We start from the raw sequence: 17,075 nt of genomic DNA, 5'->3' as shown, positions 1-17,075 counted from the left end.
AAAGTGCAACTCTCTTGAGATTTTATAGAGAAACAAATAGTTTGCCATAATTTCATTATTATCCAAATACTTTTCCCATTAACTAAAATGTATTGTTGAGAAAGGGACTAAATAGTTTTCTGAAAATGTACATTTTATAATCACTATGTAATTACAATGTATTTACTCTGTTTTGAAATTGTCCATGACAGGGTGGACATATTTTGCTGTTTGCATGTAAATTGTCTGCTTGCAGTTAATTTATAAAAAGTGTGGGAGCTTGACCAATATGTATTTCTAACAGCATAACATATACTTAATACAATGAATATGAAGTTCAATGGAAAATCTCAGCTTTTTTTGGGGGGGATGGGGAAGTCTCAAAGGCACCTTATGGTGATATTGACTCATATACTTTACTTACATTGTCAAAATGTAGGCTATGAATTTTGTATCCCTTTGTGTGTGGACATTAGATCCAGTGTCCTTCTCAGTTCGTTTGGTGAGATGAAGATGAAGTGCCCAGTATGTAAAAAACAGTGTATATAAAAATAGAGATGACAATAACATGGTACTATCGAAATTTTGAAAGAATTCTTTATTATTATCTAAGGTCTACAACTCCGTTACATTTACATATAAATAACTAGGTTCACTGTACTTATTTCAGAGAACAATGGATAGAAACAGAAAGAGGAATTATGACAGAAAATGGATAGCAGCACGAAGAAAGTCTTTGAAGTTCTGTAGACCAGTTAAACAAGATACAATCACTACTGTCAGCCACCAGTCTACACCCAATACACCCACCTTGCCACTCCTCACTGATGAGACTGAATGGCAGGTGTCATCGGTAGACATGGATGTGACCGATCTGACAGACTCAGGAAGCATGTCTCCCATCACTGAACATCATCCACTAAAAGAAGATCTGGCTAATTGGGCAGTTGATCACAACATCACACATTCGGCTGTAGATAGTCTGCTGAGAATTGTAAACAGACACAATCTTGCACAGTTACCATCAAGTGCAAGAACGCTCCTTGGCACACAAAAAACAGTTCAGCAGACAACCAAATCTGGCATGGACTATGTGTACTTGGGTGTAGAGACTATGCTTAAGAAGACACTACCAAAGCACCCTCTTCCAGCCGACACACATATTTTGAACCTGTCCTTAAACATAGACGGGTTACCCCTCTTCAAAAGTTCAAAAACTTGCATTTGGTCAATTCTGGCAGCCACTGACCAAGTCCCACCATCAGTATTCCCTGTGGCACTAACATGTGGCACCTCAAAACCGTCAGACCTAGACTTTATCACAGAGACAACTAATGAACTGCGTGGTCTACTCAGCGAGGGGATTGTCCATAATGGCAAACATGTTGCTGTCCACCTACAGTGCATTGTATGTGATGCACCTGCAAAGGCCATGGTAAAGGGGACAAAACAATATTCTGGGTATTACGGGTGTGACAAGTGTACACAAAAGGGAGTCTGGCTTGGAAGAGTTACATATCAGCAGGTAGAGGGAGTAGAGATGCGCACAGACGAGTCATTCAGGGCGCATACTCAAACAGAACACCATCAAACCCTTTCGCCCTTTGCGTCTCTTGCCATTGACATGATAAATTCATTCCCAGTTGACTATATGCATCAGGCTTGTCTTGGGGTCATGAAAAAGCTCCTCATAACATGGCTAAATGGGAACAGACAGACACGCATAAGCAGAGCTCAAATCACTGCCATTAACAATCGTCTGTTAGGTTTGAGGAAGTCAATGCCTACCCTTTTTCAACGAAAACCAAGGAGCCTGGATGAGCTTGAGCGTTGGAAAGCGACTGAATTGAGGCAGTTTATGCTATACACCGGAAAAATAATTTTGAAAGGAATTTTGAGAACGGATGTGTACGAGCATTTTTTAACATTTTCTGTCGCTCTAGCGATTCTCGTGTGTCCCAGCTTAGTCCAACACCACCACCTCTATGCAAAAGAGCTTTTGTCATACTTTGTGCAAACAGCCAAACAAATCTATGGTCCAGAATTCATAGTCTACAATGTCCACAGTATGCTACATTTAGCAGATGACGCAAAAACATTCACTGGCCTTGATAAGTGCTCAGCATTTCCATTTGAGAACTTCAACCAAAAAATTAAAAAAATGGTCCGCTCTGGAAACCGCCCACTGTCACAAATAGTAAGAAGACTGTCAGAGACTGATATGAAATGTGAAAGTCCTGGAGCAAATGTCCTCACCCAAAGGTCTTTCCGGAGGCCAAACAACATATTTCAGGCAGGGAAGGTGTTTGTGGAAGTACTGGAAAGAGTCAGCCAGGATGAGGTACAGTGCAGAGTATACAACAGGCTTGAGGCTCTATTCAATGTGCCGTGTGACTCCAGGATCATTGGAGTGTTCTGCAACAAAAAAATTGACACCCACACACAAGTCATTCCAACATGTCAACTGGAAAAACAAGCAATTATGGTTCAGAATAAGGAGGACTCTTTCATGAGGATTTTGCATGAAATGTGACACCTTTTAAAGACTGAAGCCCTATTAGATCATGTCTCCAATAATGAAACGTATTTCATTAATTGTAAAATGTTCAACAAGCAAGCAATCATGTTTCAAAATATGGAAGACTGTACCGCACAAATGACAAACCTCGATGAACTTCTACATCCTGTAAGAACTGATACCAAATTACAAATGACAAATGCTAGCCTCTCTTCTCTAACATAACATGTTTTCATATAAAATACACAGTAAATACAACAGCTTAATCCAATGAATTAATGTTATGATAACATATTATACTGCATTTGTAATACTGCTTTGCTCTTTTCACAGATGACCATCTTTCACGTTGTGGAATTTTTTAAAGAAAATCCAGTGACAGTGGCTGTGGTGGCCAAGTCATGGATTGTTAAAACTACTAAGGTAAAAATAATTTTGTCAAAATAAACACCTGCTGAGATTTCATTGTGCATTTTGCATAACCTACAAGATGAACAAAGTGATTAGGCCTAACTTGTACTTGCCCCTTGATAGGGACATCTTTGCTATTGGCCTCGCTCAGGGGCATCAAAAAAGGCCAAAAAGGGAATTATCCCTGACAAGGACAGGTGGGAAAAGCACCACGTCAAGCTTGTGCCACACTCCACAACCAGTAAGTCATGTATCATTCCAGCCACAGTTATACGGTATACACTATATTGACAAAAGTATTGGGTCACCTGCCTTGATTCGCATATTTTGACCATTCTTACAAAAGCGCATTTGTGAGGTCACACACTGATGTTGGACGAGGAGACTGGCGCTCAGTCTCTGCTCTAATTAATAAATCTTGAATGTTGCATTTCAGATGATTATGACAAGGCCTTGCGTTGGGTCAAGAGGGCGGAGACCCAACAAAATGTACTGAGTGGAGCGGAGGCTCAGAGCCAGAGCAGGCCCCATGTTGTGCCTGCTCGATTTAGAGAGGACAACTCTGATAGCAGCAGTGAGTGAATTACATAGTTTAGACTTGATTACTTAAGCAATATAGCACGAGTGAGAGTGGGGTTGGTAATGGATATTCCCACGGGTGTTGCCAGAGCCCGTAGCCACGCGGGCCGGAGGCCGAGTGGCGCAGGCAACAACAGCCGTGGGAATATCCATTACCAACCCCACTCTCACTCGTGCTATATTGCTTTTATACAACAATTCTACCGCTTGTTTTGTGTGAATTTCCTATTATAATGTAGTGTCTTGTTTGTAGAACTACTTCTTTCCGCCACATATCAACTAATATCAAAATTTGCAGGACAAACTAGTTCTTAATGATGGTTGCTGTAATGAGACCGACTTACTCCATTGAGCGCTAGGCCATAATGCTTTAATGAAAACGATAACATCCCATACAGCAGCTACTAGTTTGTGAACATTGATTATACAACAGCGCCCTCTTGTGTCCTGGAGATCTATCATATCATTACATCTCCCCTTTTCTAAAGTGATTTAACAGAATTTAGGGCAACAGTACTGCGTAAAGTTGAACTTAAAATAGCAGCATTTACGTAAGGATGCTCTCTGTAACTCTGTAGGGAATAACGTTGCCATTCACGTTGCCAACGTTAACATTCAGGAAGGCATCATTTAAGTAAGAACGTTCACAGGTAACCTGTAAGGGAATAACAAACGTTAAAACTGTTCTCGGGTATCTGTAATTCAGTTCAGGTTCAGTCTTTCAGTACAAGTTCAGTCTTTCTTTGGGTTTGGGTTTTCTCTTTTCTCTCTGTGTTCTCTCCTTTTCCCTCTGTACATGCAGGGGTGTCTTCCTCTGTTTTGATGAGCTCCCTTCTATTTCGCCTGTACTGCTGTCCGTCTGCTTCCACTAGGTATGACCGTGGCTCGGGTGTTGGTTTTACTACTTTAGCTGGTCTCCACTGCTTGCCGTCCCTTACCCTCACTGTGCCTTTGAATATCAGCCCATCTTCTACTGTCATTTCACTCTTGTAGTCCCAGTACACTTTGGCCTCGTCCGGTGTTTCTGATCTTTTATATGTCCAGCCCTGGAGGATGAACTTTTTTACTACTGTGAGGGTTGGATCCTTCTCGGTTTCTGTGAGTATTTCCTGGAGTCTGGCGGGTGCTATGGGTAAGCACATCACTGCACACACTTGTACATCATCCTTATTTTCATTTTCATCTGTGTCCTTTAAAAAGTTCCTGCTCAGGGCATCAGCCACGTAAAGTTCCTTTCCTTTTTTGTATTTCAGTCATGTTGTATTTCTGAAGCCTGAGGAGCATTTTCTGAAGTCTTAGTGGGGTCTCGGCCAAGGGTTTTTTCATTATGCTTTCCAAAGGTTTGTGGTCTGTTTCAACTTCGAACGCCCGTCCGAACAGATACTGGTAGAACTTGTCACATCCAAACATGATGGCAGCCAGCTCCTTTTCTATTCGTGCATATCTTTTTTTGTGTGTCCGTAAAGGCTTTTGATGCGTAAGCTATGAGACACTCATCTTGAAAAAGCACAGCTCCTATTCCACAACTAGAGGCGTCCACGCTCAGTTTCACTGGTTTTGATGCGTCATAGTATTTTAGTACTGGAGCTTCTGTGACCATCTCTTGCAGCTTCTCAAAGCTCTTGTCTTGTTCCTCCATCCAGCTCCATTCTGTGGTCTGCTCTAACAGGATCCGGAGTGGGGCAGTTACAGTGGATAGCTGCGGTATGAACTTCCCTAAATATGTTACCATCCCTAAATATATCTGTAACTCAGTCTTGTTAGTGGGTTTTTGCATTTTCCTGACTGCCTCTACTTTCTTGGGGTCTGGCTTAAGTCCTTCAGCTGTTAGAATGTGCCCCATGTATTTGACTTCTTGTGCAGTGAATGTGCATTTTTCTGAGTTGAGTTTTATGTTCTTTTCTCTCACTCGCTCCAACACCCTTTTCAGCCTTTGGTTGTGCTGCTCTTCGTTTTTTCCCCCCATACGAGGATGTCATCAACGATTACCTCTACTCCCTCCATGTCCTCGAACATTTCAGTCATGAATCTTTGAAATATTTCTCCAGCTGTATTTATTCCGAAGGGTAGCCTTTTGTATGCGTAGCGACCGAAAGGGGGTGTTAAAAGTGCACAGCGCTGAACTTTCTTTATCCAACTTGACCTGTCAGTATTCACATTGAGCATCTAATGTGCTGAACACCTTAGCTCCGGCCATCCGAGCCATCACTTCTTCAATGGTCCTCATGGGGTAGTGTTCCCTTTCAATAGCGGCGTTCAAGTCCTTGATATCCATGCATATCCGGATCTTTTGTTTTTCTGGTTTCCATACAGTGACCATACTGCTGGGTTCTGTTACTTTTTTAATGACGTCTAGGTTTTCCATTCTTCTCAGTTCTGCCTTTACTTTGTTTCTCAAAGCTACAGGGACCTTCCTTGGAGCATGGATGATGGGTTGTGCGTCCGGTCTGATCTTGATGTGCTGTTCTCCTTCAAAACCCCAGTCCATCAAACACGTCTGCATACTTCTCCTGTATATTTTGACCTGGCCTTGCAAAGTGGTTCATTTTTCCGCATTTTTTGCATTTTTCTCCGTAGGCGGGACACTTCCCCCTCTGGTGGTCTCTGCCACAGTATTTACAGTCCTGTATCATGTTTTGCCTGCGTGACGTGACGGATGACGTTTGAGATTTTTCTGCGCGCTCTCTTTTGACTTCATTGACAACGCACTCGGCTTGTGTAGATTGCAATTTGTCCATTTGCATGCGGCTCGCCTCCGCAGCGCGACATATAGACACAGCCTTGGGCAGATCTAAATCCATTGTTCTCAACAACTTGGCTCTTAGTTGGTCATCCCTTATTCCCACGACTATTCGGTCTTTTATGAGACTGTCACATAAATGTCCGTACTCACATGACTTAGCATTTGTTCTTAAGTCAGTAATTCAAAACAGTGTCATTAAACGGATTTTATCGCTAATGTTTGCCCTCATCACGTCCGGTTAGGACATGGTTTTAGCTTTGATCACTATTTTACTTAGCCTACATGCCATCCAACTAACTAAAATCCACCTTCGTCATATGCTACTATGTTCTGAGCGTCTGTATTTCAGCTTGGATGCAACGTGCCAGTTCATTCAAACTTCACAACTTCACATTGTATCATGGAGTGATTTATTATTAGCTGTGCAAAGTCTGAGTTGAAATGTCCAGGGATATTGGAACGTCTCTCGGCCAATCAGAAACAAATAAAATAGTTCCATAGAACCTAATTGTTGTATAATGTGTTTTAAATTGGGAGATTTTCCACTTTTGAGAGACAGTATTTTGTTTTGCAGTAACAGACATTGAGGAAGAACCCCAGGCTGGTCCGAGTCACCACGCTGCTACCACCACTCTACTGACTCCACTGCCCAACTGTCCTCTCTATGAAGCTGGTGAGTAGTCTAGTACTTAGATAGAGGTAGATGGTAGGCAGATGCCAGCTAATTGCCTCTTACATGTCTTAATGGGTTTCCTATTAATGTCTCACTCCAGACAAGCGATCGGCATCACATGCCCCCAGTGGGACATCACCCACCATTTCAAGTAACCTACTCCATATTAATATCAAATTAACTCTATAACCTATTTACTAACACATAGTGTAACATTTACCTGCTGCTGCACTCTTGTCTTCTAAGCCCGGACATGGGGAATGATCCTAGGGAGGACATAAAAAAGCTATTAACAATGATGACCTGTGAGTTAGGCAATCCAAAACATGCAGGCCCACAAAACACTTTTTTTGTAATGTACACATAAGCACAAACAAATACAAAGTCATATAACTCATATCCTACTGGTAAACAAAATATCACTTTCACACCCTAATCAACTTATGTTTTCCTTTCCTTTCTTTAACGAAAAGCATTCCAGACAAGAGTACTGGCAAAATTGGAGCACATGGACGAGGTGCAGCAGGAACTCAAAAGGCTGGTGTGTTCAGCTGTCCCTGCCCAAAACACAGAAGTAGAGCCATTGCCCAGACCCAGCAGCAATCAAGCTGAGCTTAATGCCCTCTGCGACCGTGTCAGAGGAGAGGAGCACTTCAGAAAACAGCTGGTGTGTTACGCTTTGCACTATTTAGTCAACAGTTCAATGTTCACATCTGACTACTTCAAATGAATATGATATGGCAAAACCACAATAAAATGTGTTTTCTCTCACAGATATCCTTCCTGTCCCTAGACGGCTCCAATACCATGGGCAAGACAGTGAGGCGTATGATGAGCCGTCTTGGGACCACAGAGCTGTGGTCAGGTTACAGCATGAGGGGAAGAAATAAAACATGCTTTGTCGACCTGCCAGTTATGCAGGTAGTAGTAAGTAAGTGCAAACCTTTTTTGCCTTTACTTTGTTCATGGCAATGCAGTAAAAAGTTGAGAATCATTTTGAGTGCATACACCATAGGCACGCAGGCTAACACGCAACCTCGGGTCAAGTCAGGTCAGATCAGTTCGTGTCACAGATATGGAGCGCAGAAAGGTCATTTTTTTATCACTAAATAAAAAATAGTATTTATTTTATTTCCGGAAATCACACACCACACATTTCTGTAAATTGCTCAGCCCCAATTATATTGCCCGATTCAGGACAGTCTGCCCTACACACACATGAAATGCATGTAGAGCTATGAGCTTGCTGTGGTGAGATACATGTTGAAAATAAAATCAAAATAAAATCAATGCTAGTACTATGATGGCAGATCTGGATAGCCTAGACACTGCTGAAAAAAAAACAATATATAATATGTGTGTGTGGAACTTACAATGGCCAGAATAAATCCTTATGAATAAAGGTAGTGAAAATGCCCTAAAAACAGCTTAGGGTTCTAAGGATTAATTCATAGGCTTAATCATGAATGATCATTAAAAATGTCAACATGTTTCGGCCTTGGCTTTGATCATTCATGATTAAGCCTATGAATTAATCCTTAGAACCCTAAGCTGTTTTTAGGGCATTTTCACTACCTTTATTCATAAGGATTTATTCTGGCCATTGTAAGTTCCACACACACATCCTTAGAACCCTAAGCTGTTCACCTATTCACCTATAATCAGTATATATTTTTTCTACCAAAAAGGACCTTCACTAACACCTTAAGCTATTAGAGGAACTATGCCGCAGCCTTCCAAACTCGTTCCACTACAACTAATCTATCTGTAAACAATCTGATTTCAATTACACAGGACGTGATGTTAGTGATCCAAGGTGATAGGGGACTATGCATTATACTATGAGTCAAGTTTTACGTAAAATGTACATACCTGACTTGCACTCTGTTTCTCAGATGTTGTTGTAGAAGAAGCTGGGCAGACAGTCACTGGGGTTGTGGGTTCCTGCTTTCATCTACTAATCAGACTTTGTGCTGTGTTTCCAGAGGCCAACATCACATGCCATAAAAACGCAAAAATTGCAGATGTGGAGAGAGAGGTGGCCGAATTCCTGAAACACGCCCCTTTCAAAAAGGGTGGCTCAGGCAAGGTTGGTAAAAGTTAATATAATACTTCATGCACTCGTCAAAACAGGGGCTCTGTTCGAAACGGAAGACAGCTGCCTCCCTCCCTAAATAAAGAGCTGTCTTACTATACATGACATTAGATTAAATGCAACTTTTAAGAAATGAGCGTAGCACTCTACAGTCTTTTAGTTAACACTACGGTATGACGTTAGCAAAAGCCTAACCAGAGACTGTTGATAAAGCGAGACGATTCACAGAAGGGTTCTTCCTGTTCCCCTATGACGTATGGTTCACTAGCGCCACGCCTTTTTAGGAGACTAGCGAGAGATTCTTTACACTGTGGCCCCTATGGAAGAAATCCTTTTTTCTCGGATTATGCCCCAGCCCTTAATTATACAGCTCGAGATTGACATTTTAATGCATTTTCTGTAATTCACATGTGTTCCTTACATTCTGACAACCGACATGGCTTTTTTTCAGATGAACAGTTAAGGAGAAAAACGACTTTGTTTGCCACTTGTCTGTCTGTTTCTGTAACCCACTGGCACGCGATCTACTAAGTAGCCGAAGGTTCTCTGGAATAAGTTACCGTTGCTTACCACTTCGATGTTGATCACTCAATCGCTTAAAATGCCTAAACTTTGGGTGCATAAACAGACACCTTTCTGTCTTTCTTTCCCTAAGGACGTAGACATGTACATACCGTCATATTGACTGATCAGCATCATTTTTGATGTCTGGATTATGCTCAAATAGGCTGTATAGCAGACGGCCATACACATAAACTAGGGCAGTGGTTTCTCAGCCTTTTTTCAGTGATGTACCCCCTGTGAAATATTTTTTCAGCCAAGTAGCCTTCCCCTAACCAGCAAAGCATTTTAGTTGAGAAAAAAAAGGATTTAAAACAGAGCACTGTGCCATCAGTGTCTAATTTATTAAACTTTGGAACTAATAAACACATACAAAATTCAAACATTTTAAATTGTAATAATCCATGACTACATTTATTGCTAATTATTTGTATATTTTAAAATCTCAATGCCCCCATTTGAGAACCACTGTACTATAGTATTGCATATTATTGTTTAACAAGTAGGTCATATCACATAATATCTGGACAGTTAGGGGCGTTTTCCAAAACCATAGTTTGCATTGCAACCAACAAAGTAGCTAACTTAGTTAGCAACTATGGTTATGGGAAACGTGCCCCTGGTTAACAAGTTGCTAACTAGCACACCTAACCAGACGTCTGCTTTCTCAATTAGCCTTACCTCTGATGTTTGATAAAGTAGCCAATCGATGTATCCCACAGCCGCCACACGGCCATATCTTTTAGGCCTACTACCCACGCAAATTACAATGGAAATACAATAGGCCTACACCACTTATTTTTTTTCATTGACATAAGGCTAAAAAAATATGATGAACACTGGCATTTCTCTTTCAGATACCATATTATTGAACTAGTAGAAGAAAGAGGTAGCTTGTTAATATAAGGAGTGCCTAATTTGTCCATCCTGGATCCAAACAAGTAAAACCTGAGGAAAGGAGGGTATAAAGTGTGTGAGGCTAACTTTGAATGGTAGGGTTTTATTTGAAATTCACATTTTCAACAAATCCCACAATTTAACACCTGCATACATAGCCACATTCTGCAGTCTACCCACAAGGAAAAGAATAGCACAACTGCCTCTAAACCCTCCATCAACTGCCAGTAGATGTGTCCTGCATTGAGTGGTAGTTAAGCATTTACAAAACTAAATACTGTTATTGTCTTTGAATTAACTAACATCCTGAATGGAGTGTAGGAAAGCAGGATCTCTTTGTTTGGTTGGATGAAGGTTGAAGTCATATGGCCAGCATTTACAGCACCTAAAACAGAGACAACACCACACAAAGTAAAATAAAAAAACATCATGAATTACAATTATGTTCTTATGTTCTTGAAATTAAGTTACTACACCTGCACATTGCTTTGCTTAATATGATCCTTCCTACTATAAATGCTGTGATAACACAATAGGACTGAAGACTATGATACATCTGGAGAGGCTGCCAAGTTAGGCAAATACTACGACTGACTTCTTTGAGGCCATGAACAGGCTTTTTGATGTCTTAAATTCACGGTATAAATGTCCATTCAAATACCCTACTCCAGTTTTAGCAAAACTGTCACATCCATAATGCCAACTAAATACCATGGCATTGTGTTGGTGTTATGGATGTTACAGTTTTGCGTGGAATTGCCCTATACATTTGAATGGCCACAAGAGCGGACAGTTACAGAACACAGTCTATGTACATAGCATTGACTTATCCTCTGAATAACACAGGTTCAAGTTCATTCCTCCCAGTCATCGCGGGTTCATCCTCACCATCCATAGCGTCCTTCTGCTCGTCCAACAACTGGGGAGAGAATTAGCAAACATGACGCTCATTTTAGTGCTGCTTGATAAGGGGTCTGTGCAAGACCATCCGAGAAAAACTACTCAGAACTGATGTAACGTTATTCAACACAATCGTTGAGCCACCCTGACTACACATTTGCCATCAGAGACAAACTTAATACAAAAAAAATATGTAATGTGCAGGATCGGGCAGAGATCAGTAGAGAAAATCAAAGGCCATCGAGGACAGACAGAGAATATGGCGTAAAACTAAATGTTTCACTACGCTTAAGCTGATAATAAAATTCAGTGCACCAACAACTGTGTACATACGGTACTCATTTTTTACTAGCAGCTAAACACATTTCAAAACTGCTAAATCAATGTCACTTGCAGTAGATCTGATCCACAAGCTATAGTGATGCCAATTTAGGTAGAGCAAATATCAGGTTCGTAAATTATCTTTGTAGCCTAACTACCAAATTAATCTGGTAGCTAGTGCCTCAGCTAGCTCTGCTATAGGTATCAGATGGTTAGCTAACGTCAACTAACGTTACTCCTCAATGAGCTAACATTCATGACGGCGACACGAGATAATAATAATGTTATTACCTAAACTACGCAGACATTTTACTACATAGATAACTCGTTACACAGACACAGACTAATCACAAATACCTTGCCACATTTCAAACTGCCACTTACCTGGAAATCAGACCGCATCTTGCCACGACGATGTACCAAATTCAGTCACCCAGGCCAGCTCCAGTTGGTCACAGCAAGAGAGAGAGCGAAAATGAAAAATCTTTGACGCTTTATCAACGAGGTAGCGTCAGCGCATTCTGACCACGCCTTTTTAGGAGGCAGGAACTGTGTACAATTCCATTCCATTGTAGAAGCCTGTGCTGCTTTATCTTTGTATATTAAGGATCTTTGGCCTAACGTTAAACTAAATTAGCTGACGTTAGCTAGCAGGTTAACGGTATCAATTTGTTTTATGACGGGCGGCAGATATATCAGACCAGACGCTAGTTTAGGCACTATAGTAGCTTAAATAGTTAATTTCTCATATCAAGTGTACAAACCTAAGCAAAATAAAGTCACACAAATTACATTTAGTTTCTGCAGCCGTTTACCGATGTCATCAGCAGCCATCTTTGTGTACTTTTCACAGCTGTTTCAGACGTTGCCGCAAAGGATTATTGGTAGGAGGGAGAAGCATGCTGCCATGCTGCCTTCAAAATTGACCGCTATTCGGTAAAATCTAAGATATCTTAAAAGGCAGCAAAAATATTGTTTTTTTTTTCGGTTTCGAACCGCCTTGCACTGCACTTGCACTCCAGTTAAATATAAAGCAGCAGTTTTCCCGTTTCGAACAGAGCCCGGGGTACTGAAATTAGGAATAATAACCTCAAATCAGTGGTAGATCCAGCCTAGCACCTAGCGCACTGAGCTAGATAGCAAAATTAGGTTTCTAATCAGCTACAACGTGACTCATACTCATACAACATTTCACTTCGAGAAAAAAAAAAAAAACAGAAAAACAGAAAATACAAAAGAAGGCAAAGGTACAAGACTGTACATATTTTAAAGAACTACTGTCCCATGTTAAAGAACTACTGCATGCAGCTTAACAATAATTTAACATGATATTTTCATCTGAGATAAGATGATGATTAACTTCCTACCGTTCCGTTACCGTTGAATTCAACTTTCAAGATGAGAAAAACTGAATACGGCCACACATTGGTTCTAACAGGAGTTTTCTCTCAAAAGCTTTTCATAAAGCCTCTCAGGCCTACTCTTAGTACAGAAAAATGATAATTCCTAGATGCTCCGTAGTTACGGTTGACGTCATTACTCATGCGCAAGTTTGACTGAAGTGACCACTTTAATTGGCTGATGATTATAACGCGGGAATGATGGCAAAAAAAACCCATGCAAAAACCTCCCCTACGATGATGAGTGACAGGAGAATGCGTGCGCTACTGTGAAGGATGGAAGATGATCAATAAAAGTCTAAAAACGAATAAAGAGTAGGCCTAGGGCTAAATAGCATAATGAAATACACTACGAATTGAAGCAGTAGCCTATCTTTGCAACATGTCTTAAATTAATCTGTATGCAAATATTCACAAAAAGGAGAAAAACATAATTTCTTTAGGCTACAATGAGAGGCCTAGTCCACACGTACCAAACCGATCTTTTTTTCCTCCGTCTTCCCTGGAACCGTATCAAGAATATTTGCGTCCAAACGGATCCATCTCAACACGACGCAACACGTTACTTCACACCCCAGGCCTATAGGTGGCACTGTGTCTTTACAAAAATTCACCAAAACTTGCAAAACTTGCGCTTTTAAAACAGACAGAATAGGCTACGGCAAAATGGCTAGTGCAAGGAAACCAGAATTGTTTGTGTGGACTGATGGTGAACTGTCAACTGTAGCCAACTGTAAAACTAATAAACTTTATTTTACGGTTTGTGAAGGATGCAGTCCCGTCCTTTATTTGGCTAACGCAGGTAGGCCTACTAATCACCTTTACTTTCTTTGGTTGTAGGATAGTCCGTGATTCACATTAGTTTTGGCCATCACCACAATTAGGCTACTAAACGCAAGGCTTACCCAAATTCTAGGCTATTCTGTCGCCACATTTATAATATTGCTATAAAACCTTCAAGCTAGTAACAGTCAATACTTTTGCCTGCATCAAATCGCAGATTCTGCAGATTCAGTGTGCTACCATCGGTTTAATGTAAAGTTCTAAGCGCCTTTGTATGCTTATATCTGATTTCACTCGACTGTGAATGCATGTATATATGTTGTAAGACATGTAAAATAAATGAATGACACTGGCACTACGCGACAAATTAATGTAGCCTAAACTTACAACCGCGACTTTCCTAATAACTTAAGTTCTCTCGCCACTGACAGTAGCTAGAATGCATAAAAAAAAACACCAGGAAAAAAACAGTGTTCAGTCCACCAAGTCATAAGCTATCGCTGAGGGCGCAGCATCAGTTGTGATATTTGTCTTAACGGAGTGTAATCAGAGGTAATGTCATGTATGAAAACTAGTATTGTTAGGCAATACTATAAGTGCAAGTCCAGGGCAGCTGAGGTGTGTATGCATGACATCATCGATAATGCTAAGCAGGATGTGCGGTTTCGCTGTCTAAACTAACTCAAACGGGCTACGGTTTCAGATTTCTCCACTCTGGGACCAGGTTTCAGAAAAAGTGCGGTTTCGGCAGTGCATTTACAGGATTCGCTTTGGACGCCGCCAAGACTAAGCAAAACCTCTGGCGCTTAACCTAAAAGCGCCTCCGCGGTGGACAGGGCCCTTACATTTAGTTTATATGATTGTCCCCAGTAACAATGCACAATTATTTCCTCGCAATTGAGAACATCGCGACGTTAAATGCCAAAAAACGGTTTAGGATTTTTTATGAATAGGTGCGTTAAGCTGCCCAGACTTGGATGCTACTTTTAGGGTTAAAATGATTCGTGAATTACTTAGTCACAAAAAATGAGGAGCCCCAAATTTACGAGTGACACGCCCATTATTGTTAGGAGTTTCTCGTAAATTCGGCAGTTAGGAGCTATTTTTTTGCCTTACAATTCTTTGTGAATAAGGACCAGATCAATAACTATTTCTGGAAAGTTCTGTGTTCGTGATGTTTTTTTGTTTGTATTGTTTCAGAGAGGAACTTCAGCAGGCCAAGCATTGGCTGACCTGGAGCGGCACCACGGAAGCCCGACATCAAGCCCAAGCCCATCACAGTCGCTGATGCTATTTTAAATAAATAAATAGCTATATTAACAATTATTCATTGGTTATGACTTTTCCATCGAAGTTAAAATAACTGGCCACATAAATGCTATTATAAAGCATAGGCCTAGGCCAAAATAAAATTTAAAGCCCCGCTATATATGAGCACGCACGTTTAATTTAAGTGTCAAACTCAACGTGCAGTACACATAATAAAAATCTAATTTGCACGTCCATTGAACGTGTTTTTCACAACATTGTGTTTTAACACCCTTTTGCAACGTGCACAAAACGTACTGGACACTTAATATGAACTATTCTGGAACGTGTAAAAAGCGTAATCGGGAACCTACACTTTTACCCAAAATGAACGTTATTCTGAACCAATTCTGAACGTGTCTGACACCAACAGAGCACCGAAAAAAAACGTGTATAACACGTCTGTTTGCTACCTGGGTTACCTCCTGGGACGACAGAGTTGGAAGAATTTGGGGTAAGAACTTATTTGTTATGTCCATAACCTGTCATGTTCACATCATAAGCCTAACACTAACCCTAGCCTACATGAATAATTTGGCTACATGATTTTGTACGTTTACTATTTTTTGGCTGTGGAACTTTCATGATGAAAACTAATGATTCACGTAGGCTATCATTCACATCGTGCAAGTTCCAAGACATTTTAGCATTAGCCATGGTTGGACGTGACAATAATTTGGATAGCGTAGTAGCCTACGATACCGCGACTGCATAAGACTACAGAAAGAATACAAACAACCCCATATCCGTTTCCGGCAGTGGAGTAATACCGTACCTCACTGCACATCCAATACAAGTCAATGGAGTTGGACAAAAACTACGATAAAACCTGTTGGAAAGAATTTTTTGCAGCGATTTTTGTGTGAGCATATCAGTGAACACCCCTGACCACTCGGTAAGTTTCACGTCTTTGTAAACGAAAGTTTAATGCGTTTTAGGAAGGATTGTTCCAGTGCACCTATGCAGCGTTCTGGAGGAGGGAGGGGAAATTCTCAGGACAGCAGCATGTGTCCAAATTTCAATCTTAAACGTTCTATTTAACCATAAACTATCTGAAAACAGGGCTTTAAGTGTAAAATACCGAACTTGTCCTTTAAGATAAGCAGGTTTTGTCAACCCCGGTTTAACAAAGTAACCCTGGGTTATATCTGGGTAGGTTAAGCTCCCTTCGTAGTACAGGCCCCTGCCCATCCCTGACACACCCCACGGTTGCAGTATCATCCAAAAACTTCTGCATGTGGCATGACTCAGTATTGTAGCAGAAGTCAGATGTGTACAGGGTGAACAGGACTGGAGAGAGCACAGTTCCCTGTGGAGCTCCGGTACTGCTGATCACAGTGTCTGAGAGACAGTTCTTCAATCTGACAAACTGTGGCCGCTCGGTCAGGTAATCTGTAATCCAGGATACCAGGTGAGCGTCCACACCCATCTGCAAGAGCTTGTCTCCCAGCCTGAGGGGTTGGATGGTGTTAAAAGCACTTGAGAAATCAAAGAACATGATTCTCACGGCACTTTTCCCCTTGTCTAGGTGAGAATGTGTCCTGTGTAGGAGATAAGTGATGGCATCGTCAACGCCCACTTTCTCCTGGTATGCAAACTGTAGCGGGTCGAGTGCATGGCGTACTTGGGGTCTGAGTATGCACAAGACCAGTCGCTCCATTGTCTTCATCACGTGTGATGTTAGAGCGACAGGCCTGTAGTCATTAAGCTCACTTGGGTGTGGCTTCTTAGGGACGGGGGTAAGACATGATGTCTTCCACAGTGTTGGGACAAATATGCCAGTATGGACATGCATGCCATACAACATCTGATGACAATTGATTTATTTGATGTTATAGGCTAGACACTAAAAATGACCGCAGTGTTACAGTGTAGATTACACTATCGCTCATAAATGCGGAAGTAAT

The 17,075-nt window shown here is 41.1% G+C and overlaps 1 protein-coding gene across 1 annotated transcript; it reads left to right on the top strand.

The window, feature by feature from the left end:
- The first annotated feature begins 2,537 nt into the window (after positions 1-2,537).
- LOC125308550 lies at positions 2,538-15,159 on the top strand. The gene is made up of 10 exons (XM_048265113.1): positions 2,538-2,665; positions 2,831-2,920; positions 3,032-3,149; positions 3,345-3,482; positions 6,805-6,903; positions 7,004-7,054; positions 7,377-7,570; positions 7,678-7,834; positions 8,889-8,992; positions 15,061-15,159. Exons 1-10 carry the CDS (start codon positions 2,582-2,584, stop codon positions 15,157-15,159), a joined length of 1,134 nt encoding a protein of 377 aa, XP_048121070.1. The 5' UTR covers positions 2,538-2,581.
- Positions 15,160-17,075: the final 1,916 nt, after the last annotated feature.

This window comes from Alosa alosa, chromosome 15 (genome assembly GCF_017589495.1).
Source record: "Alosa alosa isolate M-15738 ecotype Scorff River chromosome 15, AALO_Geno_1.1, whole genome shotgun sequence".
NCBI lineage: Eukaryota > Metazoa > Chordata > Actinopteri > Clupeiformes > Clupeidae > Alosa > Alosa alosa.
The sequence above is the reverse complement of the archived record's forward strand: the minus strand, read 5'-3'. Positions and strand labels throughout refer to the sequence as shown.

What these genes read in the sequence shown, in the direction of transcription:
- LOC125308550 (XM_048265113.1), top strand. Translation starts at nt 2,582, where the DNA reads ATGTTCAACAAGCAAGCAATCATGTTTCAAAATATGGAAGACTGTACC. An exon ending in GACATCACCCACCATTTCAA is followed by an intron (nt 7,055 to 7,376) that starts GTAACCTACTCC and finishes TTTAACGAAAAG; the next exon opens with CATTCCAGACAAGAGTACTG. An exon ending in AGCACTTCAGAAAACAGCTG is followed by an intron (nt 7,571 to 7,677) that starts GTGTGTTACGCT and finishes TTTCTCTCACAG; the next exon opens with ATATCCTTCCTGTCCCTAGA.